The sequence below is a fragment of the Lissotriton vulgaris genome, chromosome 1_2 (assembly GCF_964263255.1).
Source record: "Lissotriton vulgaris chromosome 1_2, aLisVul1.2, whole genome shotgun sequence".
Lineage (NCBI taxonomy): Eukaryota > Metazoa > Chordata > Amphibia > Caudata > Salamandridae > Lissotriton > Lissotriton vulgaris.
Genome location: NC_141686.1, coordinates 312,101,051 through 312,128,617, shown reverse-complemented (window position 1 = coordinate 312,128,617; position 27,567 = coordinate 312,101,051). Strand labels below are relative to the sequence as shown.

General features: G+C 45.4%; 1 protein-coding gene across 1 annotated transcript in view; it reads right to left on the bottom strand.

Annotated features, from left to right (window-relative positions):
- The window catches only part of CD6 (CD6 molecule), a 187,389-nt gene that overhangs the window by 35,376 nt on the left and 124,446 nt on the right, over positions 1–27,567 (bottom strand). Inside the window, exons 5-9 of the mRNA XM_086952646.1 lie at positions 26,356–26,439; positions 25,394–25,579; positions 19,052–19,168; positions 4,457–4,543; positions 1,382–1,453 (exon numbers count right to left, since the gene is read on the bottom strand). Coding sequence (XP_086808772.1) covers positions 1,382–1,453; positions 4,457–4,543; positions 19,052–19,168; positions 25,394–25,579; positions 26,356–26,439 — 546 coding nt within the window. The remainder of the gene's footprint in view (positions 1–1,381; positions 1,454–4,456; positions 4,544–19,051; positions 19,169–25,393; positions 25,580–26,355; positions 26,440–27,567) is intronic.

Genomic DNA, 27,567 nt, shown 5'->3' with positions numbered 1-27,567 from the left:
TATGGTTTTGTATGAGTGAAATGTCCAACTAACTATAACGTCCCTTAAACCTATGGTTTTTTCAGTGAATTTCTAAATTTTTCTAAATGCTAATTTCTAACTATAACGTGCCTGAAACCTATGTTTTTTTCAGTGAATATGTATATAATCAGGGAACAAAGATGTGTAGTTAGGAATAGTACATCAACTCCATCTTCTCAGTACTCTGGTAGAATCCTATATTCAGCTTCTGCTGCCCCACAGTGGGTTTCAGAAACCCCCACTCCACCTTTCCTATTCTCTACATTCCAAAATCAACATTCTTCCTGCACAACATCACAAGACGCACATTTGCAGATTTACTCCCATCCACAGTGTTGTTGTTGTGTCCTGTCTTATCTCTGTCTGTCTCTGTTTCTGTTTCTATTACAAAGCTCCCATATTCTGCTGTGCTATCTATGCCACTCCCTTTGTCTCCATCTTCTGCTGTGGTGTCTATCCCACTCCGTCTGTCTCTACAGCTGAGCTCCCATCTTCTGCTGTGGTACATTGCCACTCCAATTGTATCCCTACAACCAAGCTCCCATCTTCTGCTGTGATGTCTATGCCACTCCATCTGTATCTATCCTACTGAGCTCCCATCTCCTGATGTGGTATCTATGCCACTTCAATTGTATCTCAACAACTAAGCTCCCATCGTCTGCTATGGTGGCTATGCCATTCCATCTGTATCTAAACAACTGAGCTCCCATCTTCTGCGGTGATGTCTATGCCACTCCACATCTTCTTCACTGGTGTCTGTGCCACTCCATCTGCATCACAACAACCAAGCTCCCATCTTCTGATGTGCTATCTAAGACACTCCTTCTGTATCTCATCTCAACAACTAAGCTCACCTGACATCCTGTACTGTTTATCCTGCTCTATCAGCATTTCTACAACCAAGCTGGCAACCTCTCCCGTTTTTCTGCTCCATCCTCTTCTGTCTCATCCACCTCACTATACTTGTATCTTCAAAACCAAGCTCCCGGCCTCTCCTTTGATATCTATTTTGAGGCAGCTGTCTCTCTATAACCAAACTTCCATGTTCTCCTGAACTCTATGCCACTCCATCTGTATCTCAACAACTAACTCCCATCCCTACTCTAATCTATCCTATATTATTTGTATATCTACAACCAAACTCCCACCTTGTCCTCTATTATTTCTGTCACTCCATCTGCATCATTACAACCAGTCTCCCATGTTCCTGTCTAATCTATCTATTTTTATTTTTATCTCTACTACCAGACTCCAATGTATCATCTCTGAAATTCCATGTGCCACATTACACCCAATCTCCCATCTTATCCTGTGTTGCCTACATCATTCCATCTGTATCGAAGTGACCGCCTGCGTGTACCTTCTTCAAGTGTTGCCATCTGGATCATCACTTGCTGAGGTGTCTCCTCTATTGGTCTGTAACGAAGTGAATCTAAAATGAAGAGAGGGTTGTAGAGTAAGTTGTCTTCTTAGCCTGAAAGCTGCACAGTTTGTATAGCACACAAATAGAGATCCTATGGTGAGGGTAGAAGGGCAGCACTGTGTGAGTGTTTTATCAAAGAGAACTAGCTCTGGAGTGGGTGCTCCTAGCGTATGTTTGTTTTGGAAAGAAAACACATTATGTTTATAGTAAAGCCCTCACTCACCAACCTAGTTGGTGACATGCTTCATCATCGGGCCCCACCCAAGACAACGGTTGCCCCTTGGGTGTGCTACAATGCATGGATACAGCGGAGCTGGTACTATGCCATGTGAGTGCAGTGAGAAGGAGTGAGTGAATGTTAAAAAAGCTGTCCTAAGGGTCCCTGGGATGAAAAAGACTATTTTAATCAATGGGCCATTGGAAGTTGATAAAAACGAGCGGCGGATATTTAAGGAGATATTAGGTAACTCCAATATCCTAGTCTGTCAACATGTTTCAGCCATGCAGACTCACCGGAAGACAGCTTAAACCAGCACCTGAAGCCCATTGAACCAGTCAGAGCGGTTCCCAATTAACCAAACTCATTGACACCTGTTGAAACCAGCAGAGTAGTTAAACCACCGCTCAGCTCCACTCATTCTACCACGGAGCTCCATGGCGGCAGAAGCAGGAATCGAGGAGGGTCCTAGACCTTGACAAAGTAAGTGGGAACCTCCTAAGGGGGGTACGCTCTAACACTGTCCTTCCACCCCGCTTCTTGCAGACTCTCACAGCCTAGCATGCGGGTCAGTTTTTAAATCGCGTTTGTCTTCTCTTTTAACTTTAGTCACAAAAAGTGTGACTACAGGTCAGACCCCGCATGGAACTCATGGGTCATTTTCCAGATATTGTCTGAGTAAGATATTTTGCTTTTCTCGACTTTGGTTCAAGTAACACGATGTTCCACGCTGTGCGCATCCTTGATTATCACTCGGTACCGCATAAATTACCAGGCGTCTACTTTAACCAATTATGCCACACTCCGTCCTCACTGTGCCTTTGACAGCATAAGTATCAACAATAATTTACCTGGTATCCTTGTCCCTTATATTTAAATCACTTAGAAAAAACCACGCTATATTGTTTGCGTGATTGGGTTATTTAATCACCCAGTTTTTTCAAAAAATTCATAATTTTTTAGACGGAAGGAATCTGACCTCCACAGAGCTGTACATACAATTTACAAACATATATCACATACATTAATATACAATTCACATTTATATATACGAACAACTGAATTAACATCAATAGATAAGACTTTTACAAACCTTTTCACAATACGACCACATAAAGGAACAAACACCAATGTGGAACAAAGATAAAACTCTTTGTAATTCAACCCAATTGAGCAAAAAAAGTTATTTTTTAAATTTCGACGATATTGTGTCTTTCTAAAGTATCATTCATATTTATTTGTATGGATCCTTTAGTTTGACCCAGCGATCATATCACTGTACCAACGCGTTTCAAGCCCCACTGTCGCCTTTGTGGGCTCTCATCAGGGCATCTTAGTTTCCTACATTGGACTCATCTGCAAATATGGTAAAGCTCTTTTTTTCTGTCTCGGCACTCCTGGACAGCTATCTTAAATTATTTGGTGGTGGACCTGCACTTCTGTTTGTTGAATAGAGTTTTAAGTTCTAATTTCAGTTATTGAGGCATCCTTTCGGCGTTTTGTTTATTCTCCGCCTACTTTCATGCAATGCCTGGTCTAAAGTACTGTCAATAATTCCTCTAAGCATTTTCGTGGTCCCCTTTCCAACTTGCTCGGTGAACTGCCGACACGTTTCCTCAATGTAAGAGCACAGACACTCTGCTCCCAAAAACAACTATACCAGTATGTTAAATGTTTCTCTGTATGTTTGTTTGTTCATTGCCTTCCCCACAGGAAAGTGCTATAAGAGGACATCCTCCACTACCACATATCACACCTTAGCGCATGTGTCACATTTATGGTTTTCCAATAACACGTTTTTAGGCCATTCACTCTGCACTACACATATGTCCTGAAGAAAGCCATACCACTAAGAGAGCATGGCTGTACATGTTGACCGACTAGGATATTGGAGTATCCTAATATCTTCTTAAATATCCGCCTCTCGTTTGTGTCAACTGCCAAGGCCCCATCGATTAAAATAGTCGTTTTCATCCAAGGGACCCTTAGGACGGCTTTTTTAACATTCACTCACTCCTTCTCACTGCACTCTCATGGCACAGTACCAGCTCCGCTGTACCCAGGCGTTGTAGCACACCCAAGGTGCACTCAGTGCCTTGGCTGGGTCCCGATGATGAAGCATGTCACCAACAAGGTTGGTGTGTGAGGGCTTTACTATAAACATAATGTGTTTTCTTTCCAAAACAAACATACGCTAGGAGCTCCCACTCCAGAATTAGTTCTCTTTGATAAAGCATTTATAACAGGGGAAGTGAACTGGTTCAAGTACCTTTCCTCCCCCTCCTTTTGATTCTTAATAACACTGTGTGAGTCCCATGGCTGTCATAGCAGTGGCGACCCCAATCCTGGAAGCAAAGGAGATGTTACAGAGTTGTGCTCTATTGTAGGACCATGCCTGTCACTGTACCCCTAAAAGATACCTAGACAAATGCAAGCTTCACCAAGACCTTCCAAATCCTAGAGAAGCTTTTATGGAACAGTGTCAGCTAGGACTTGGAATAGCGGGCGGCTGAAACCAAATGTGGGGTGCACTGGTAGCTTTATGCACCGTTCTAGAACGCAGAAAGCTAGAAGCTCCAGTAACACACATGCGCTAGCAGAGCTGTGTTTATTCTTCTCTGACCTGGGAAGCTAGTGTGTGTGTTGTCAAATGGGTGAGTTTTATAAGGCAATGTATAAGTGCATATGTGTGCATAGCTCTAGACTAGCAGTGAGTAAGGACAAAGATGCTGACAGAGAGGTGAGTCCTAGAAAGTCTGGGACTCCCCTAGAGTAGCAGGGAGAGAGGTTCTCACTGTAAAAGGAGGAGACTGCCATCGGAGGTTTGGTGCTGAAATCGTAATCTTCGTAATCTGAGTCAGAATCCGTCCCATGAGTGGGCGCTGCAAGGAAACAGGGTGGGATTCAGTTTCAGGTCCACAGACCCAGCATCCATGAAAGGTCAACACTGAGAGTAAGCAAAGAAGAGAAAAGGCTGGCACAGAGAAGGAAGGCAGCTAAGGAGTGAGTATTCCAAAGAGAAAGGAACTTAAATATAGAAAATAAAGAGGCATATGATGAAAATACATTGATGCACAGGTATACAGGAAAAACATGGGGTGGACCAGAAACATCTTTAAAAAAAGACAGACCAAAAATCATATATTATCAATAAATACTTTGCATACATTCCTCCCTGCAGAAGGGGTGACCTTCAATCTAATCATACTTTTGCGCTACCCCTCCCCTTAGTGTGCTGGGACTGGACTTAGAATAGTAAATGAACTAAGACCTAAAGTATGTGGCAAGCATACCAGTTGCAATTGTTACAAGAAATACCAGTTGCAATCTTTGCAGGGAGATGCTTAAGTGAGACTAACATATTGAAACTCAATATTATCACATGAATTTTCATAATTAGGGGGTTGAGTGGCTTGGATGCCGATGCAGGCGGTGGTGTGAGCGCTGGGCTCCGCTAAAGAACCCCTCAATTATCCTGAAGGATCGATCACTTGACCCCCCCCAGGCAGCAACTGGGGACGGAAAAGCAGAGGGGTGCTGGCCCCGAGTGTTTCCGCCTCGCAAGATGGCGAAACCCGGGACTACGGAGAGGTTTCCTGGGCCGTGCTGATCGCTGTTGGAGAGCTCAAAATGGCGGCCAAATCTCTAATGGGAGGCTCCTGGGCAGCACTACGGGAGCCGCGGGCGGCCGTCATGGGTTGCATCGCCTCTGCAAACGGAACAGAACAGACGGCAAGAAGAGGAGAGCAGCTACGGCGCAGGGGACGATCCGCATCGACTGGAGCCCAGGGGCCAGACTAGTGGAGGATCGCTGGGCTGTGCGACTTGTGCTGAGGCCAGCTGCCGTGATCTGTGCTGAGGAGCAGATCGGCCCTGGACGTGGGGTGGAATTGGTGGTGACACACGATCGCCGGCACTGGTGCAAGGGACGGCACACGCCGACTGGCGCTACGGGGCCTGCCGTAGCTGCAAACGCAGACGAGGAGGATAGGTGGGATCGGACTGCGGATGCGGAGGCCCTGACTCCTCCCTGTGAATGAACCAGCGCGTTGGAGGCCATTGAGGCAGCGATTGAGACCCGGGAGCAGCTTGAGGGCCGTGTGCTGGTCGAACCTGTGCAGGTGAGTGAAGGGCAGTGGCTACTAGGGCTGCAGACCGCGGAGGCGGCCGGAGGGCCCAGGGGTGTCGCTAGCTGCGAACCGGAGCAGACAGAGGCTGGTAGCCTGAACCTCTAGCCGACCACCACAGGGAGGTGAAAGCGGCCTGACCCAGAGACACTGGGGGCGAGCCCTGAGGAGGTGTGGGCGTACTGGGTGGCCTGCAGTATTGATGGAGGAGAGACCCGTTTCCTGGAGGAACTGAGCACAAACCCATTGTGTAGACTTACGCTTGGAGTGTTTCCGGAACGGGGGACTTCGCTGAGGGCTGCGACGACCTACTTAGACGGATCTGCGACGACCTGGTCTTGGGGCCACCGCGATACATGGGGTTTGATGTAGAACCACGTGTTGCTGCGCTTTGAACTGCTGAGAAAGGCGCAACCCTCATGTTTGGGAGAACAGTGGTTTGAACATTCCTGCTGTTTTTGACCTGCCGGGGCCTCCGCAGATGGCGCAGTGAACTGGAGGCCCTGGCTGGTGGCGTTAATAGGGGCGATATCTGCGGGAGATAGGATGAGCAGCCGATAGATGTCTTGTTTGAGTCTTCTTGCCTGGGAACTGGCCCTCATAACCACCTGATACATATCGTGTGATTCAGCGTTGTGGGCCCTTTGTGCGGGTTCTGGCAACTGACACTATGGGTAAACCCCGAGGGAGGAAGGAAGAGGATCGCCAGCCCTCTGACACCGAGTCCCCGCTCCTGGCTAAGCAGAACACACAAGAACTGACACAAGAACCTGGGCTGCAACGACAACTGGATAAGATCCTATCTGCCATTGCGGACTCTCGTACTGCCCTACAGCAGGACATTGCACAGGTGGCGACGGGGCTCGGCCTTCTGAGGGCGGATCACTCAAAGTTATCGGTTCGGGTGAAGCACGTGGAGGAAGTAGTCCAAGAGGTTGCACCTGCACAGACCGCTCTGACTACGACTATGGGAAGCGCTTTGGACCGGATCGCAGTGCTGGAGAAGTGTGCGGAGGATGCAGAAGGGAGAAACAGGCGGAATAACATTCGTGTGGTGGGTTTACTGGAAAAAACAGAGGGATCAGACATGGTGCGATACCTGGAGGACTGGCTGAGAACTGAGATGACCCCCGAGGGCTTATCTGCCTTCTACACTCTTGAACGTGCGCACCGGGTCCCTGTAAGACCTCCACAGCAGGGACATCCTCCCCGGCCGGTGGTGGCGCGCCTGCTACATTTTAGGGACAGGGACTTGCTTCTTCAGAAGACTCGTGCGGATGGCCCATTCCAGGTTGGCAATTGTAAGGTCACTCTGTTCCCGGATTATTCCTTCAAAACTCAGCGGTCCTTCCAGACAGTCAAGAAAGAACTGCGAGCAGAGGGGATCCAGTACTCCCTGTTATTCCCGGCCAAACTACGCATAATACTGGATGGGAAAACCTGCTTCCAAGACACGCCGGAGGTTACGTGGACGTGGCTGGAATCCTATAGAGCTGTCAAGGATGGACCGGAGCGGGAGGCACGGGCACTTACTGGAAACTTGCAGCCCCGTAGTTCACATCATATAAGGCGCCGGCGGCGGGGATTGCGAAAACCATCGACCTCACAAACAGAGTTGGAGCGCAGAGGAGCATTAGCAGCGGTATCGGCGATATCTGGAGACTTGCTGATGACTTCGCCGAGAGGCTCGGACCTGGAGAATGACAAGGAAAACTTGGAGGCGGACTCTGCGGCATCAGACAGTGTGCATTTGCCACTGGTCACACCGAGAACGGCGGATGGACTGCTGGATGAGTAGACTCTGTATTCTATGTGGGAGTGGGGGGTCTGTTATGACTAGATGTGGAAAAGTGAATATTGTTATGGGCTCCCTTTGATGCTATCTAGCAATACAGAACGGCGGGACCCCGGGCTGGGCTCTTTACTGATACAACAGAACAATGCCTAAGCAATCAGGGAATATGGAATTATGCATGGGGGAAAGGGGGCGGATGTGTCTCTGGGGGCTTCCCGGGGAGGTAACTGGGTGCTGCATTGACTAACTACAGGTTACTTGCTAGGCTCTATCCAACCCCCACCGGATGGTCCCCAGTTAGTCAGCCTTAGCACTGCTTGAGGCAATTGTTGGGCTGGTTTGGATGGGATTCACTATGTTGATGCCTGTTCTTGGGGGGGAGGGTGATGTTGAGGGTGGGACGGGATTGTTGGGGGAGGGGAATGGTTTGAATGGGGAATGGCACCCGCCGGCGCGTCTAGGGGGGAACGGAGAGTTCCTGTGTTTTTTGCATCGGTACTATGGGTCCCTTACCTGATGTGAAATGTGTGACTTGGAATGTGAGGGGATTGCACTCCATGCAGCGTAGATATAAATTCCACTCCTACTTAGTGTGCAGGAGCGCGCAAATAGCTTTCCTACAGGAGACACATTTGACTAGAGCAGAGGGGTTGGCGCTGCAGCGCAGATGGCGATGGCAGCTTTATTACACCACTTATTCAGCTTTCGCGCGAGGGGTGTTGATTTGGATTAGGGCTGGCGTCCCCTTCCAGATGACTGATCACCTGGTAGATTTTGAGGACCGCTATGTTGTTGTTAGGGTACGCCTTCATGGGCGGGAGGGAGGTAACCCTCTGCAGTATTTATGCTCCTAATGTAGAACAAGCACCCTTCTTTGAGCACTTGTCTGACGCCCTGGCGGCTTACTTTACAAACCCAGTATTAATGGGAGGGGATTTTAACTCCATTGCGGATGTGGCCATGCACAGATCCCACCCTCCGTTACCTGCGGCCCCGATCCATAAGCTAGCAAAAATCAGAGCTCAATGTCAGGATCACTGGGGTTTTGTGGATGTTTGGCGAGCGCAACACCCGGAAGAACAAGATTACTCATACTTCTCGGCTTTACACGATTTGCATGTGCAGCTCGATGCGGTCTTGTTTAGTCCCGGTCTGGCCACTATGGTAGTTGGTAGTGAATATTTGTTGCGCACCATCTCGGACCACAATCCACTGCTGGTGAGTTTCTGTTGGGCTGTGGAGCGCCCCACTGTCCCAACCTGGAGGTTGCGTCCTGAGTTGCTGGAAGATCCGGCCTTCCGTGCCGAGCTGGGAGTGGGGATCAAGCAGTACTTTGCAGAGAGTGAAGGCACGGCTACGACAGCTGCCTTGGAGTGGGACACCTTCAAAGTGGTGATCCGTGTGTTTTGTATTACTAAATGGGTAGGAGTACGGAAGCTACTACTGCTAGAAGTTGAAGCTGCAGAGAAGGCCCTCAGGGAGGCAGAGCAAACCAACTCCACTAACTCTGAGGTGCGGGACACGATTCGGACCTTGAGAGATGCGGTGGCAGCGGTTGCAGAGTGCTTAAGGTGCTTAGATCACAGAGTTTATTTGGCCCGTGAGCATGCTGAAAGGGATAAGCTGGGCACCTTGCTGGCATGGTTGGCCAACCCCCCCTAGATGCATTCCCATTCTGCCGCTGACCTCCTCATCAGGGTGATTAGAATACACGCAACATCAAATAAACAATCGATTTTGGTCCTTTTATGCGGACCTATATACGAGCCACTTGCAAACCGGGGAGATGGACATACATGCGTTTTTGGAGGACTTGGATCTGCCTACCGTTGAGGCGTAACAGGCAGATTCCCTCGGCCAGGACATCATGATTGCTGAAATCCGTTGCGCCATTAAACAGTTGGCGCGCAACAAAACTCCGGTTAGTGATGGACTACCCATTGAGTTCTATTCGGCTTATATTGACGTCCTGGCTCCTAGGTTGCCGACGGTGTACAGAGAGGCCAAACAGCTGGGAGTGCTGCCGACCTCCACTAGGGAGGCCATCATCATACCCCTCCTTAAGCCGGGGAAAACGCCTATGGACCCATCCGGGTATTGGCCGTTATCTATGCTCACCACTGACTATAAGATACTGAGTCGTGTGCAGGCTACTCGACTCATTCCCCTTATGGCGCGGTTGGTTCACCCTGACCAAGCTGGCTTCTTCCCTACTCGCAACACTGCTGGCAGCATACGCAGGCTGATACGTGTATTGGGTGGGGACTATGGAGAGGATGATCAGGCAATAATCCTCTCGGTGGACATTGCCAAAGCATTTGATAGTCTGGAATGGCCCTATTTGTTCTCAGTCATGAAAGCCTTCGGGCTTGGAGAGCGATACGTTCGCTGGACTGAAATATTATATTCCTCGGTGAGCGCTAGGGTGAGGGTTGGTAGGGTCATTTCCTCCTCGTACCCAGTGGGGCGTGGCACTAGGCAGGGTTGCCCACTTTCCCCTTTGCTATTTGCCCTTGCAATCGAGCCACTGGCGAGACGGGCTAGAATGGGGAGGGAGTTCCAAGGCTTGAGGCTTTGTGGCTGGACACATTGTATCTCGCTATATGCAGACAACCTTTTGCTGTTCCTGGGGGATGTAGGAGGGACGTTGGAGGGAGCGTGTGCCCTACTACGCCGATTCAGAAATATTTCTGGTCTATGAGTCAACTGGGCAAAGACTTGCGTCTTTCCAGTAACCAGAGTGTGCGACTCACCTGCACTACTGCCTGATGTGGCGTGGGAACCCAGGTGCCTCCCCTACTTGGGGACGCATATTTATCATACCCAGGACAATCTGCTTGAAGGTAACATAGGTAGAGCGATAAGGGGACTTAAAGGCAGCATGCAGATCCGGGGAACTTTGCCATTGTCAGTGGCGGGTCGGGTGGCACTGCTGAAGATGGTGGCGTTTCCTCGACTACTGTATATTTTCCGAACCTTGCCTATACGAATACCCGTCGCACTATTTCGGCAGCTCCGTTCTGTGGTGGGTGGCTTTATTTGGGGGATGGGGAGGCGTTGGGTGGCATTGGATACTCTTATGCCCCCAAGTGCTGAGGGAGGCCTCGCTGTCCCTGACTTCGAATTATATTATCTGGCTGCACAGTTCCAGTGCCTTACCCAGGCAGTGGCACAGGAATTTCGAGGGCCGGAGCGAGAATTCGAACCAGATGTGCCGCAGCATGTACTGTCATTTGTGGTCCTACAACAAAGACTACAGGTTGATGGACTATCGGTTGAAGAATGCTCTCTGAGACATTGTTGGAAACGATACCACAATAGAATTGGGGTGCAGCGACCTTATGCCCCAGATATACCATTGGGCATGTGTACGGCCCTACCACATGGTGGGGATTGGTCTGCCCTTGCGGAGTGGGAGACATTAGGATTACAGATGGTAGGGGACTTGTTTGGAGACAGCGTACTATTGCCCTATAGCGCATTACAGGAGAGTTTTGGGCTCCCGCGGGTCATTTCCTAATACATGCAGCCCTAGTTGCTGCCATCCAGAAACACTGGGGCACTGGCCTTTTGGAACTACCAATAAGTGAGGCGTGTCAATATTTAGTGATGGCAGCGGGCACTTATAAAGCGGTCACCTGCTTATATAAATGCATGCTTGGGGAGGGGCTGACACCGTTGCAGAAGCTACGCACGCAGTGGGCGGCGGATATATATAGAGAGATACCCGACACGATCTGGTCGCACATCCTTAAGAGGGCATGGAAGGGCACTAGAAATGCCAGATTCCAATTGATCCAATTTTTATTTTGCACAGAGCATATCTAACACCGGCAAAAATCAACCAATATTTCCATGTAGATACGGCACAATGCCCCCGATGTAAGCTGAGGGACGCGGACCTAGTACACATGCTGTGGGATTGTCCACAACTGGGTGCATACTGGGAGGAGATAATCACTTTATTCTGTAGTATAACGGAGCGACAACTCAATCCGGATAAGAGGACTTGCTTGTTACATTGGTTTCCACATACTAGCAAAACAAAATTGACAAGTAAGTTTTTGGACTTAGGATTGTTGCTCGCTAAGAGAGAATTTACGTCTCACTGGAAAGCCGCAGCGGGGTCCAGCTACCTCAGATGGAAGACTGCATTACTTATGTGGGCAAGCATCGAGGTCACAGTCCGCCTGCAGCAGGACCACAGATCCCACAATGACCAGGCATTAGAGGCGGCGCGAGCATGGGAGGCCCTTGTCATGGAACTAAAGGCGGCGGATATAGAAACTGATTCAGAGATGAGTGCTCTAACTGGGGATGAGGACCAGTAGAACAATTACCCAGATGACAACGAGAAAGAGCGCGAGGTGATTCCCCACTCCCATAATAGTCATAATAATTAATAACGCTGTAAAAATGATGCCAGGTATGGACCCCATCAATAAGACTTACCATTCTGTCACACTTAGCCTTATGATTGGCGTGCCGGCGGGAGGGGGGGCATAGGAAGGGAGAGTTGAGGGTGGGAATGTGAATGGACTTGATGCATGAGGCATTATGGCATAGATGTACGATCTTACGTATGTATCCTGCAACTGTTCTGATCGCCAATGAAGATAGGGTAATCCGCGACAACTGGGACAGTTATATTAGTTAACTTACCTTGACTGTAAGAACAAGTGTCATATTACTCTTCAATTAACCTAGGAAGTCATGCCTATGTAGATATGATCAACCATTATCATGTCTGTTGTTTGTCTTTGAAAGCAATAAAAAGATTTTTTTTTTAATTAATATTCATAATTGTTGGATGAGTTGGTGGTATTGCCACTCCGCATAATCTTGTTTCTCAGCTGCCCGTTGTCTCCTGTACTATTTCTGATAGTTCCAGTTCCTCATTTCAGGAGATATCACCCCTGCCTCCATCTTTAGACATGCTTGCGATGCCTATGTTTAAGATCATCAAAGGGCTAGTGTGCACCATGTGCTTACCTTCAAATTAGACACCACAGCCTTTCCTGACATGAATAACATACCAGTTGGAAGACCGCCTACTTGACGGACAGCTGCTCACTAAAGCCATACCATTGACTTACAAAAAACTATTTAACAACTTACCTGACACATTCCACAAACTTCAAGAGATATGGCAGGCATATCTAGGGCCCATTGACAATGAGAAATGCCAAACAACACTAATGTCCCATAGGGAAGCAGCCATCACCCTTCGTTTTTGGTTAATGCACAGATCTTACCTGAACGGGGTTACCCTGGCAAAGATAGGCTTAAGAGCAGACTCACTCTACCTCAGGGGCAGCCAGCAAAACATTTTTTACTGACATTTTTAATATCAATATAATAATTGTATTCCACCATAATCTCTTCTATTGCTCCACTACAAGTGTTTTGTCAATGTTCTGGTGAATTTGAAATGTCATGGGACGATTGGTTTGACATATTTCTAGTTTATGTGGAAGTTCTTAAAGAGGATGAGTTTGATTCAACTCAGAATTTGTCTTTGTTTAAACATTGTTTGGGGTTGCAGGGTCTTAAGGAATTCAAAAATCTTAAAATCTTCGTAAACTAGAATCCAATATCGCAGTTGGGTTGAATTAATTGGATTGTGTTGTCATACAGCTTAGTAGGAGGTTTGGAAAAAGTGTGAATGTACTAATTGAACGCTATATATTTTATTTACGAGCACAAAGTGAGAATGAGACAACTGAAGAGTATTTAGAAAATTTGAGGTATTTGGCCTCACAATGTGATTCTGAACATATAATCTATGAACAAGTTTTGAGGGATCAGATTCTTATGAAGTGCAAAAATAAGAAGGGGCAGGAATGTCTTTGGATTTGTTCTGATCTCGCATGGAAGAAAACTGTGAATATTGCCAAGGGTATTGACAATTTGGAAAATGTGTGCAGAAGATCAAAAGTAGAACACTGAAGTCAGAGCTGTTAGCTATAAATCTCCCGGGAATTGCATATGCATAGAAGATAAGGAGAGAAAGGCGGAAGTGCTTCAGTGTCATTGCTGTGGGTGTTATAATAGTTTTTTTTTATTTCAAAGGGTGTCCAGCTATTGACAAGGCATGTGTAAAGTATAAAAAGAAAGGACATTTTACTCATGGGTGTAAATCTTCCCAGAAAAGATTAATTTAGAGGTTGATGATTTGGATAGTTCTGGTTCTGGGCTTAATCCAAAACATTTTGTGTGAATGATTGTAGAATCTAAAAGAAGCTGCCATTTCATTAGATTACATTTAATGGTTTTAGTATCAGCACGATGGTGGATCCTTGAGCAATATTGCACATGATTTGTTCCAATCTTTATGGCCAGAAAGAGAGTTATTACCCACAAAGGTGAGTCATGGTGGATATACCGGTCATCAAGTCAATATGGTCAGAAAGTCATCTAAGGGGAAACTTTTGTTTCTGGCAAACAGGAATCCCTTTTAGGGTAGCCTCATCAGAAGGATCTTGAGATTAGAATGAATCCACATGCAATTCCACTAGTCTATACAGTTAACGGAGATGACGTTTTCACAAAACAACTTGGAGAGTATAAAGAATCTAAGAATAAGATACTCCTTAAGAAAATGCCATTCCAGTAAGACATAAAGGAATGGTGAGGAATGTTCCGATTAATTATAGCGACAAATTAAAGAGCTGACTCAATGATTTGTTTGCAACAACATTATTGAACCTACTGAATCTTCACTATGGGTTTCCCCAATTGTGATTTCCATAAATTCCTCGGGAGAGTTGAGGTTTAGTGTAGATGCATTGATCAGTATCCCTTGGCAAATATCCATGAGTTGGTATCAATGTTAGCAGGAGCTACTATCGTCACAACTTTAGACGTAACTGGTGTGTATCACCGGGTGGTGTAACATGAAGACACTACGTTCCTTACTGCTTTTATTACACTTTAGGGTCTTTTACAGTATAAACACATGCCTTTAGTATTGGCCAGTGCAGCCGCTGTTTTTCAAATGTTCATGAAGGAAACCCTGGATGGGTTAGGTGGTGCAGTTGCCTTCCAAGATGACATATTAGTTTACTGAGAAGACAAACTGGAGCATGACAATACTTACAAGAAGTTGTGAAAAGAAGAGACTAACTTTGAGAATGGATAAATGCAAATTTGCAAGCAACAAAGCAGTGTATTTAAGACATTTCATTTAAGCTGAAATTATTGAAATCCTTTATTGCATGGAAAGAGTGTGTACTTTCTGTAGAAGCAAGTGCTGTATTGATTGGAGATGTTTTGATGCAGAATGTTGGAAACAAATAATATGTTGTTGCATATGCTTCTAGGACATTGAGGGAAGATGAGCTGAATTACTATTATTGAAAAGGATTGTTTGCATGCGCATGAGCTTCTGAACATTTTAGTACTTATGTTTGGGGCACACTTGTTTTCATAGGTTCAGTCAACGAACCCTTAGGGCCTCATTTATGGGGAACTGGTGTAGGGCAGAGCCACAAGTCTTCTTGCTGAGCTGCCCTATGCCAATGTAAGAGCATTCCTGTCCTTTCCCTTCTGCACTGGTGCACAATGTGTTGCCTGGCACCAATGCCGGCACCCTTGCATCATAAGTGCAATGTTGTCTGTGCTGCATGCGGGATTGTTTTTGTGCAGGAAGGGGCACCTTCCTGCACAAAACAGTCCCAAGAGGCATTTCGTCTTTCCATGTGTGCTGCAGAAGGCTGCTCTGGGGAGGGGTAAGATGTTGGTGCTGCCCCAGGTTAACATGATTAGGTAAATCTGGGGTAGCATCAAAACCCACAGGTGTTGCGTGGGAAAACCCTCCACAACACCCATGGAACACCTCCCTGGCGCAGAGTAAGGCAATGCAGCCACTTTGTCTTAATCCACCTCAACGAGGCCATGTAAAGGCTTTGCGTGGCCTCATAGATATGGTTGAGAGCTTTGCGCCGCCAGAGCATCAGAAAAAGTAACGCTCCAGTCGTGCAAGCCCGTCATAAATAAACCACTGGGTGAATATTGTGTCGACTGGTAGGGGGGAAAAATTTAACGGCAATGTTGAGTGGAGTAGCAAGCACATTACAAGCTTTTTGTTACAGGGTGGAGTATGCTCCTGGTCACAGCCATGCACATGCAGATTGCATGTCAAGGATGCCGAGGTGAAAACCTGATGGCAATTTGCTCAATTTTGCTGAGAGTGAAGCTGAGGCTGAGGTTGCGTTATTTTTTGAGGACGTCAATGCTATCAGCAAATCAATTTTAATGGAAACATTGGAGGAAGAAATGAGAAAAGATGTTAAATTGAACAAAGTAACTAAATATTGTTCTACTGGTTGGCCTGAGAAAAGGAATTTGAGAGGTGAGTTAAGTGCTTTCATTAAATGTAAGATTGAGTAAAGTGTTTCTAATAGAACTGTTTCAAGAGGCAACACAATTGTCCCACCTGATGGTTTAAGAGGAGGAATCATTGAGTTGTGCCCTGAGGGTCATCTTGGACTGTTCTCTACTAAAAGACATGTAAGGGAAATATACTGATTTCCATCTATAGATGCTGTTGTTAACAATAAGGTCAGGCTTTGTAGTGCTGTGCGAATAGTGATAAAACAATAAGGCTGTTCAGGCAGAGTCTTGTCCAATGGCTTTCCCTGAGGGACCTTGGAGGCAAGCTGGAATTTACATTATTAGTCCTTTTAATATTCTGCCACGGAAGGCTGCTTCGGGAAACAACGCTTGCAACGCTGTCGATACCACGCAGGTAGGTTACAGTGCAGACGTTACATCGTCCGCCTTGCTACCACGCATGGCATTACATCGCAAGTCGTTTCAACAACTTGCGCTAAGTGGCATGCAACACTAGGGAATGTGTTGGATTTTAAATCCAAAGCATTCCCTGCTGTTGTGCTAAGTGGAGTAGGAATAGTTATTTATACTATTCCTAAGTCCAGCATGTAGAAATGACTTGCAATGCAAAGTCATGCGTTGTAACAACGTGGACAATGTAACATCCCCGTTGTAACCTACTGCGTGGTAATGTATGGCGTAGTAACGTTATACATTTGCTGCGTCTGGAATAGTTTTAGTTGGCTGTTTTTCTAGATGGCAAGAGGTTAGACTGGTAGAAAAGGTTCAAATCAACAATGTTATTGATTTTTTACATGATTTTGTTTTCTCATTATGGTATTCCTGAAACTTTGGTGACAGATAATGGTCCACAATTTTCTAATGAGTGCTTTGAGGATTTTGGGTGTTGTATATAACATAATTTCAGTATTTCATCCCAAAGCTAAAAGACAAGTTGAGAGGTTCAATAGAGTAGTTAAGGAATCCTTGCAATTGTCTTGCAATTCTGGTATGAATTAAAGGAAGTGTTTGCAGTCTGTTATTGGCTTATCGCACCACGGTGCATCCTGCAACTGATTGTATACCTTTCCAACTCCTATGTGGTGGAATCCAAGGGTTACAATTGTGCCCCTCGTGGGTAAGGAAACAGAGAGGGAAGGAAATTGTTCCAAACCATGGAAGCAGTTTAGATCATATGGAAAGGATGAAGGAGAAGATGAGATGGAAGATGGATTCCAATAAGGGATGGCTATCCAAACTGGAAATGTGTGTGAGGAAATTGGTTAGAATTAAAAAAAACTAAAAGCTAAGGCAAGGGGTGTTCACAATGTTCTTCTCCTTCGAAGGTTATTCAGGTATTTTAAAAAACTGTGAGAGTAGAAGGTGGGAAAGTGTGGAATATGCACAGAATTTCAGGGTGAAGGGGTCCTGAAATTGCTGAGGGAAAAAGCTGGGAGTAAGGGGGATGGCGGCAATGTGTTCCATGATGTAAGGGTGCAGAAAACGTTGTGTTATCCTATAACTTTAAATGGTTCTAGTTGTCTGACTGTTTCTGGTGCAACTGCACTTTAGATGGGAGTGGTGTTGTGAGACGTACTGTGAGGGAAAAATATATTCCTTAGAAATTGAATGGATGTGTACTATGGGGGGGGGAGTTAATGCATGTATAGTCTTGTTATAATTGTAAGATATCTAGAAATGCTGTATATTGTTAGGCACTTTTTAATTTATTGTCAATTAGCATTTAGTTGAATTATTTTTATATAAACAAGTGAGATGTGTGGCATTTTAGATGTATGCATCAATAGATGGAATCAATGAAAGCAGTGATTGAGCTTCAGTTGTGAAATAAAGAATATTCCTGTCAACAAAGGCTAGATTCCTCCTTTTCATGCTCTCTCTCCACACCAAAGACAATCACCACACACCTGAGTCTTCCTCTACTGCAACACTTCTATCTCCATGAAGAAGCTGGCCAGGAGCAAAAGCAAATTAAAAGTGGCTATGAAATTGTTTTTCCATAAGGTTCAGTGGCTTTTGACTGTTTTTCCCTCTTCACTATCATTCTCAATACAAATAACTGATCAACATATCCACCACTCAAATTACTATCATATTTCACCACTAATCCTTTCTAGGTTCTGGAGTAGCGTGCTACTCACCAAAAACACACTTCCTTGTCTTCCTCACTACACCTTGGCAGGGGTAGTGAGCACTAAATAAATGCAATTACAATATAATTACAATGTCAGACAGTTGGAGCTCCCAAGAGGCAGTGCTTAATTTGAAAAAAAATAAGTGCCAAGGCCCTCCTCAGGAGGCAGCCACAGCTTGCACCACCCATTGCCACTGCCAGCGTTGCCAATGGCAGTACCTACACAACTACTACCCAGCGCACTGCTGCAAGTGCCACCGTTCAGGCTCTTCGAGGCATCCAAAGCTGTAAGATTGGCTTGGGCGACAGCTATTAGTTGTCTTTAATGTATATTGAATTAATAAACAACTGATGTTCTGCTAATCTTTTAATTGCACCTACAGCGCCACCATGTGGCAGCTGACATAAGTGCGGGTGATTACAATTAAGTGCCAGGGCCGAGCACCGGAAACCACTAGCTCAAATTAAGCACTGCCAAGTGGGTGAAGAATGAGACAGAGGAGGGCGGTGAAGGGGAACAGGAATGTATAGAGTAACACAGTACACAGTGCACATGTGAGAGGTATGAAGAGAGGAATACAAGAAACATCGTATTTCGAGGGCAAAACCTGGAGTGAGGAAGAGATAGATAGAGAAATGGACCAGGGAGCCAGAAATGGAATTTGGGTGCATTGTAAAATTCCATGTGCAAATCTTGCATTAAATAATGGAAATTCATGTTGTTGATTGATTTCAAGATGCTTCATTTCATGATGTTAATTTTAGTTATTTTTTCCCTCCAAAATCTCAATTTATTAATGTTGTTAATTCTTTTATAATCCCTGTTTCTTTGTTTTGTTCTCAACAGGCCCCTGTTTGCCACAGGCCCTCTTCTGCACCCCTTGTTTATTTTCAAAGTTAACCTGTGTGACCAAAGCAGGACTAAACGGAAGCGGATAGAAGCGCAGGCGGAGGCGCTAGGAAGGGCAGATATTGTTACCCTGGGTTTTTGGTGGGGCGGTGCGCGAGGGTGGGTGCACACTTCTGGGTTCAGTGCTGGGCAGTGCGGGAGGCAGGGTGGGCGCCTGCGGGCTGTGATTCACCAAAACTGGGGTGCCTGTAGGGGGAGAAGGGGAAGCATTACTCAGGGTGTTAGAGAACATCAAAAGCACAACATAAAAATAAATCAGCTGTTCCCAGATTACATCTGATATTACATTGGATGAGAAGGAGAATCATGGGGACAATGGACCCTTATAGGTTCCAAGGGCCTCATTTATGAGGCCATGCGTCAGTTTTGCGCTTCTGATGCGTCACTTTTTGTGACGCATTGGCGGCGTAAAACATGCCTTCTCTTGCGCACTATTTACAAAGTGACGCATCTAAGCAGGTGCGTCACTTTGTAAACCCCTGCGCTACATTATACCTGTGTTAAGTGTAATGTATGCAGGGGGGGCGTTCCCCCGCAAAAAGCCTCGTAGAAGTGACGCAGTGAAATCTATGAGATTTCACTGCGACACTTCTAGGATGCCGTTGTGTCAAAATCTTGCGTCTGCCTCACAGCAGGCGTAAAACTGACTCAGGCCCTTTCACGTGGGGCTTGCCCCATTTGAAAGGATGCATTGCTGGAGTTGCGTCACTTTTGCGCATACAGATACATCAGAAATACTGACTTATCTGTGACTCCTTGCGACATGATGCGTCATACATTAAATATGATGCATCACGTATGTCGCAAGGAGTGCGCACTGAGAAGTGACGCATCGCTGCTTTCAAGCAGCGATGCGTCATTTCTCATTAACGAGGCCCTGTGTGTATAAATTCATCTTGGCCCTGACATTAAGAACATAAAACATCTGCTTCCACAGATGCCAGCATTTGATTTTTTAATATCAATTCTTTATGACATTTTCAAAGAAGAAGAAAAAAAACAGTAACAATGAACCGCATAGAGATACCAGTACATAAACTTAAAGTGTGTATACTATAAAAAAGAGAAAAAGGAAAAAAAATACACATCAATTATAAATAGATATAAAGAAAAAATTAACATTTGAATGAGATGATATTTCTATATATATAATATGATAAAACATTTGGTCAAGGTATAGCAGGACCCTAAACTTTGGTAGTGTTGTGTTACGGGGGGGGGGGGCGCAAGTCCTATATTCAGGACACAAAAGCCCCCCCGGCACATGTACTCCAGCAGATACTCTGGAGTGAACCCTTTAACCAGAATGATTGGTCATGGTTCAAGATGCTCTACAAACTTCCGCCTTAGGAATGTTCTGACCTAACCCCTTGCCAGGCCTGCATCACACTTATCTCACTGTCTCCAGGAGGGGCATTTCTTTAAGTGTAACCTTATCATTCACCAGTTAAGATACTACAGGATAAAAACGTTTTTGACTGGCACTTTACTCCATCCTTGGTGGTATGTTGCAGTGCTTGCTGGCTGTGGTGATGTGTGACAAGAACGAGTTTGCGTATTTGTTATGTGACATTTTGATGAGATAGCAATGTGTTCTGTTGTGTTTTTGTGCTGCTGTGTTTCTGTGTTGCATTATTGAAAAAGTGATTTTGTTGTTTTGTTCTGCAGTTGTTGTGTTGTGTTCTCTTTTGACTGCTTTGTTGTGATGTGCCTTGTTTCTTTACTTACGTTGTTGTGTTGTTTGTGTATATTATTGTGCTGTGTTCAGTTGTTTAGTTGATATATATATATATCAACAAATGCTGTTACATTTAAAGGGAAAAGAAAGCATATGCCTTGAAATCTCCTGTGAAAAGCAACCATTTACCACTAAGGTGGACAATTAGCACTGCTCTGGCTGTGAAACTGCGTAAGACACGTGGGGGGAGATTTTCAAAAACGCGCGCAACGCAGCACAGGCCCCGTGAGGCTGCGCTGCATTGCGTGGTGGGAGGGAGCAGGACAGGCCCATACCCTTCAGAGATATGGCTCTCTCTTCTCCTTTTCCTTGCGCCGGCACTGATCTTAGCTGTTGTGCACAATGCACACACTTTAGCACCGTAGCGCTAGGGTGTGTGCAAGAGTGTGGTGTAGGTTTTGTACCGGAAGGCTACCCTTTCTGTACAAAATACTATGCTAGACACGATGCAGAGTGTTTGCCACTTTGCATACATGCTGCACAGTGCAGTATGCATGCAAAGTCGTAAAAGCACAGAGAAATGAAAACATTTCTCCTGTTAGCGTCTCCTTTGCAGGGGTTGTAACTTATGGTGCTTAAACCATGTTTAAAAATCTTTGTAAATATGGTTTTGCAATGGTGGTTGCATTGGAACACCCATGTACTACCCATGTAACACCCACTCGGCGCAAAGAAACGCAAAACTGTGCTTTACACTGCTTTGGGCTACTTAGAGGGTACTTTCCAGGGCAAAACAAGTTCTTGTGTCGGTAAGATGGGTGACCGACGATGCTTTGCCTATTACTTCTAGTGGCAACCAGTGGCAGCCAATGAGGAGGCCTTTGTTGTCCTCAATTTAGGTTGTCCACTGACTGAATGGGCCACTGAGTTCAGAGGTGCCTTGAAAAGGGCCTTCAAGGCGCTGGGCAGTCCTGTGAGAACAGTGTCCCTTCCATCGTAACAAGGAGGATAGTTGAATGTCCTGTCAGACATGTTTAGCTAGCCTCGGTCAAGCCACTCTACTCAAAAAGTGTAGTGTGTAGAACCCAGTCTTAGATCGTTTAGTTACAAGGGTTTGTATGTTTAAATTGCTGCCCGGGCTGAATCCAACGGTGCGTAAAACTCCACCCATACATTCATTTTGGATTGCCGTACATGGCTGTAAGAACAAAAGGAAGGGGTCCCGTGACCGGAGGAAAGAAATTACAAATTTACGCCATTTGTATTCAACAATTCAAAGAAAGAAAAAACTTTTTATAGAAGCAAAAAAGAATTTAATTCAAGATTGCATACATCCTATTCAATGGATATCTTACTCATTTTATACATTCTTTTGATACCACAGTTTATATACAATGTACGTGCCCACATTCACAACAGGAAGGGGGTGACGTGAGGGAAAGTTTAGGGGGTAGGATATATGTGATCTGATTCATTCGGTGACAAGTCTTATTCAAGCTTCTAAGACAATGTACATGTGGTCCCTGAAAACAGGGCCACAGTTAGCGGCTCAAAAAGAGTCCAAATTTATGAATGGTAAAGACCGGCCTAACTCCGTTATAGCCGTAAGTGTCTGAATGGGGACCGGAGTTGGTCGTGGGTGGTGTAGTCGTCTACGTTTCGACCCAATATAAGTAGGATTCTTTTCCTTACGAAAGGGTCTTCATCAGGACAAGCAGAGGTGTGGGTGGGCAACCTCCTGGGGAGCAATTGGAAAAGCGAATTAAAAAACACACCAATCCTGTATTCTAATTCATAGGAAGGTGGTACATAATAAATAATCGTTAAAGAAGGGGAGACAGCCGTGTTGTCTATCTCTGTATGAATCCCATAAGTAAGATTGAAAAATATGGACTAACGCTCACCTTTCACAAAGGGGCGATAGGAGTGGACTTGAAGGTGATTTTCTTGGTCCAAGTTGTTGGTAGATAACTCTAAATTTTAAAGAAAGACTGAGGTTTTTAAACAAGTCTAATAGGTTGACAGCTAGTATATTTAAAATCTATATAGAGGGTCTGATCTCCAAGATTGACGATATACAAAGTCGTCTTGGCTGAAGAAGGGGGGGCTAGTTCATCCATATTGCTGTGAGCTCGAATATACCCAATATACCAGAGGAATATTCAACACCTGATTACCTAATCTCCTTTTGATTACTGTTACAAATGGGTTAAACAGTACTGGTTTGTCACCGAATGAATCAGATCACATATATCCTACCCCCTACACTTTCCCTCACGTCACCCCCTTCCTGTTGTGAATGTGGGCACGTACATTGTATATAAACTGTGGTATCAAAAGAATGTATAAAATGAGTAAGATATCCATTGAATAGGATGTATGCAATCTTGAATTAAATTCTTTTTTGCTTCTATAAAAAGTTTTTTCTTTCTTTGAATTGTTGAATACAAATGGTGTAAATTTGTAATTTCTTTCCTCCGGTCACGGGACCCCTTCCTTTTGTTCTAATTGCTACCCAGGTCCCTACTGACTATATTGGGTTCAACCCTGTTTCTTATAACGTACATGGCTGTAAGAGCAGGACCTATGGGACAGATGTACTATTACTGGTTGCAATTTGAGACCGACCTTCTACCGACCAGAAACGAATGTGCTGATAGGCCAGATTACGCCCCACTCCACATTGGAATGTTACAAACTGACCTACCTCATGAATATTAATAAGGCAGGGTGCACATTGCGAATCACTCCAATTCAAGGGATGGTGGTCTGCTTTGGTCAGCACACCAACATGTCTGTGATCACTTTTCAATAAAGTTAACTTTAAAGGAAAGCCTTCTTACATTAAAGGTAACTGTGCTGCCTACTCCCCAACAAACTATTTTCTTAACATTCTTGAAGTCAACTGTGTCCCAAGGGGACCCCTGTCCTCTTTATGATTGAGTTGCTACTACATCTCGGGAGAGGGCAACGTTTCAATATTTTGCTAGTGGAGTTTGGTGCAAAACATTGATACACTGCATACCGGATGGATATTTGGAAGGAATGTCTACTACATGCCCATCAGTATGGGGTCGCTTTCCCTTTTTAGGAGTTGGTTTACCGATTCCTAAAACACAATTAATACATTTGAAAAAGCATTTTTGCAGGGGCAAACTCATTGAGTTTGCAACTGTAAAAAAGCTTTGCACATCTATTTCTATTTCTTGAGTTGCAGGTCTACAGGAATGCTACAATCCATTTTTTTCCACATTAGAAAGAAAGTTTTTCAGCCTGAATATATCATAAACGGGGAAACATTACCATGTAGCTGAGAATCCTCTGCTTATTAGCGCACGGCCCTTCCATGGTCTCTTGTGATCATATTATCCAGAATATTATGATTTGGAAGACAGTGAGTTGCATTGTCTTTGCATTTTCTAGTGTAAATGAAACTTACATGCACAAATTGTCCTTTTTAGTTATGGCATTTACCAAGAAGTTTTGGTTTTACAAAAATTATATGGATAATATACGTACCTAAAGGGTCTCTCAGCCAGCTCTCTCCATCCATTGGTCTCTTGTAGTGTCATTCACATGTGCTTCCTTGCAATGGAGCTTACAGCCCGGGGCAGTGGGTCAGCCCACTTCAGCCACTGGCTTACTTCACTCCGAGTGACTTTATTTTGCTTTTTCACAAGGAGCGCATCCACCCACAAAGGATTTAATGGTTGTACTTCTTGACTAGGGCCAGTTGGATACTTTTGTCAGCTCCTCCTCTTTATAGGGCCCTATGAGGATTGACAACTCCCAGAGATTACCCACAACCCTTAGAAAAATTTGTGGTGGACAACTTTGCATCCCCTGGGCCTGATTTACACTTTCAAGGAGTGGTCCTCCTCCATCCCATAATGTGAAATTCTACTACACATAGGGGCATATTAACAAGGCCAGGCGATAATTATCGCTAAGCGCTAGGATAATTATCGCCGGCCAACTCTGGAAATACAGCGATAATCCCACAAGGTTTGGCGATAGCTTGCTGATCGGGATAGACGTACTTAGCCATGATATCCACCTTACGTAGGTGACTAAGTCAGAAAAATACCAGACGTAAAAAAGCAGCATTAACCGCGGTTAGCGCTGCTTTTTTTATCGCTAACAGAGTTAGCGGTATCCTTGATAATAGGAGAAATGTCCTTAGCGACAATTCTCTTCTTATTTTACTCTTGAACGCCGCCTTTGCATCTCTTTAGAGATGCAAGGGGAAGCGTAGAGTAAAAGGGGCTAACATGCGATTTTGCGAGTTAGCACCCTGTTGCTGATAGGGCGCTAGTTTTATCTCTGCCTTTTTGGCTTTTAAAGCCAAAAAAGCAGAGATAAAGCCCTTGTTAATATGCCCATCGTCTTTGTGTTTATAACTGTATTGCCTTCTTCTGTTACCACAAAGGATGGAGTAACTTTGATGTCTCATCAGGCGCTGGTGCTTTTGAGGGTCTGTCTTGTCCATGCTTCATACAAAATATGAAATCTCAACTCTCTTTAAAGGTCACCTGCTGAACCCCTCATAAAGTTGGTTAATGGATAAAATGGACAAAATATTGTGTCAAGAATATCGAGGGCAAAAATATGGTGAAGCAAAGTTTCTATGGGTAAGCAAAGCTTTGATATACTTAACTCCACATATATGTACCTTGATAATATATATATATATATATCTTCAAGTTACGTAACTGCTCCTCGTGGACCTTTACCTTGCCCAACCAGGCTGGCTTCCCTCCGGTGCTGAGAGCTCATGCTCTGTTTCCGGCGCATCCTGAATATGATGAGGCCACAGACCAGCAGCGTCCCAGAGAGCATCAGGGCCAAGAAGATGCAAGCGATCAACAGAGAGTGGGCCTTGGAAGACATGGCATCACTGCTTGTAACTCTGACAACTCCTGGAGAGGGAAAGAACTGGAGTGAGACCCTCATAGAGTTACCTGGACGAGAAGAGGAGGAATGGGGTGGGATAGGGTCCAGTAGGGTTTGGGGGAGCTGGCGAATAATGGCACTGAAACACAGAGGGCAGGATTAGACTGATCAGAGTGGGGAAGATAAATGTACAAAAAAGTACTTGGTCTGTGCCTGGGATGTCTAGCCAATCATCTTTGAACAGGACTGATATTTTGCTCCTGTGCACACTATACTTTGCCTCAGTTCTTCTTGCTTCTTTTTCTCCCTGAAAGAAATATATGTCACTGCAATAACCTATAACCACCTTGCACAGGGTTTGCTACCAGCACTCACCTGTATCCATCATACACAGGGCTTCCTGCCAGCACTCACCTGTAACCATCATGCACAGGGCTTCCTACCAGCACTCACCTGTAACCACCATACACAGGTCTTCCTATCTGCACTCACCTGTAACCACCCTACACAGGTCTTCCTATCTGCACTCACCTGTAACCACCCTACACAGGTCTTCCTACCAGCTCTCACCTGTAACCACCGTAAACAGGCCTTCCTATTAGCACTAACCTATAACCCCCTTACACAGGGATGCTACTCGCACTCACCTGTGACCAACATACACAGGGTTTCCTACCTGCACTCACCTGTAACCATCATGCACAGGTCTTCCTACCAGCACTCACCTGTAACCACCATACACAAGGCTTCCTATTAGCACTAACCTATAACCACCGTAAACAGGGATGCTACTCGCACTCACCTGTCACCATCTTTGCTTCTCTGGCTGTGATTGGGGAGGTTTCTTCAGTCACTGCAGGTTTTGTGGGCATCAGTCCTAAGGCATCTGTAAGTGAAGGTGAGACATGAGAGGTGTATCTGACACGGATGGGAACTGGCCTAGGGGTCACCAGAGAGGACCCCAGAGGCAGGTGGAGAGAGAGCAAGAACAGAGAGATGGGTATGTTGCTTGTGGTTGTCATTGAAGTGTGTTAATGTGACAGCAGTATGTTAGGTAAGGTGGAGCTCATGATGGCTTGAGTGTGTGTCGAATGTAAAACAAAAATGGAAACGTGGATTGCGCCTTGTTGTGTGTATCAGCTGATCAGGCGCTACATGAAGGTCCTGGGCTTCTATCGCTTCTGGGCTGAAGTAATGAAGCAAGGAATGTGTTCTTGGATTTCAGTCTCACCCTTATGGACCTTCACTTCACAATGCTGGCGACAAAGATGGGTTGATGCTTCTCAGAACTCAGTATGTGAAAGAGAATAGGACATAAAAGGCAAGGGGACATACAAACAAGCTAGATTTAAAAAGAAATACAGTGAGCTTTTTCCCTCTGTAAGTTCATGGTGATAAAATGCCCTTCAGTTGTGGACTAAGGAACCATCTTACGCGCAAATCATAGAAATAGTGTGGTATGCAGGGCATGACAGGATTGTCTCCAAGTCACCAAGATACCCTCTGTAGTGAACATAGCGCTCTAGACATGTTTGTAGCCCAACATATCATGTAATAACATACATATCATATTATAACATAGCATATCATCGTATAGCGTAACATATTACAAGTGAAAGCCAAGAGGGCGCTATTAGATTGGCTACAATGTGTTGTCCTTCGTGTTTGGCCTTCCTGGCTGCCTGGTTTTGCGTCCTGGTGCAGATAGTATTACGCTAGCCAGGACCCGGGCCCGCTCTCCTCGGTAGGTGGTTGTTGGAGTGGGGGCTGCACATTCGGGGCCCCGGGTGCGTGCAGCGCAGCGCGCTCTATGCTCGGTGAGATTGGGGGGGAACAGGGGACTGTTCTTGGGCTCTTGAACAATAAATTGGAATTCAAACACGGTCTGAGGCCGCAGGAGGAGACGGGCGTGGCCATGACTGGTACAGGGACTCTGGAAGGGCAGCGGGTGAGTAACAGGGGACAAATACGTCTGTACAGGTGATGGAGAAGAGGCTGCTCCCTGGACGGTGGT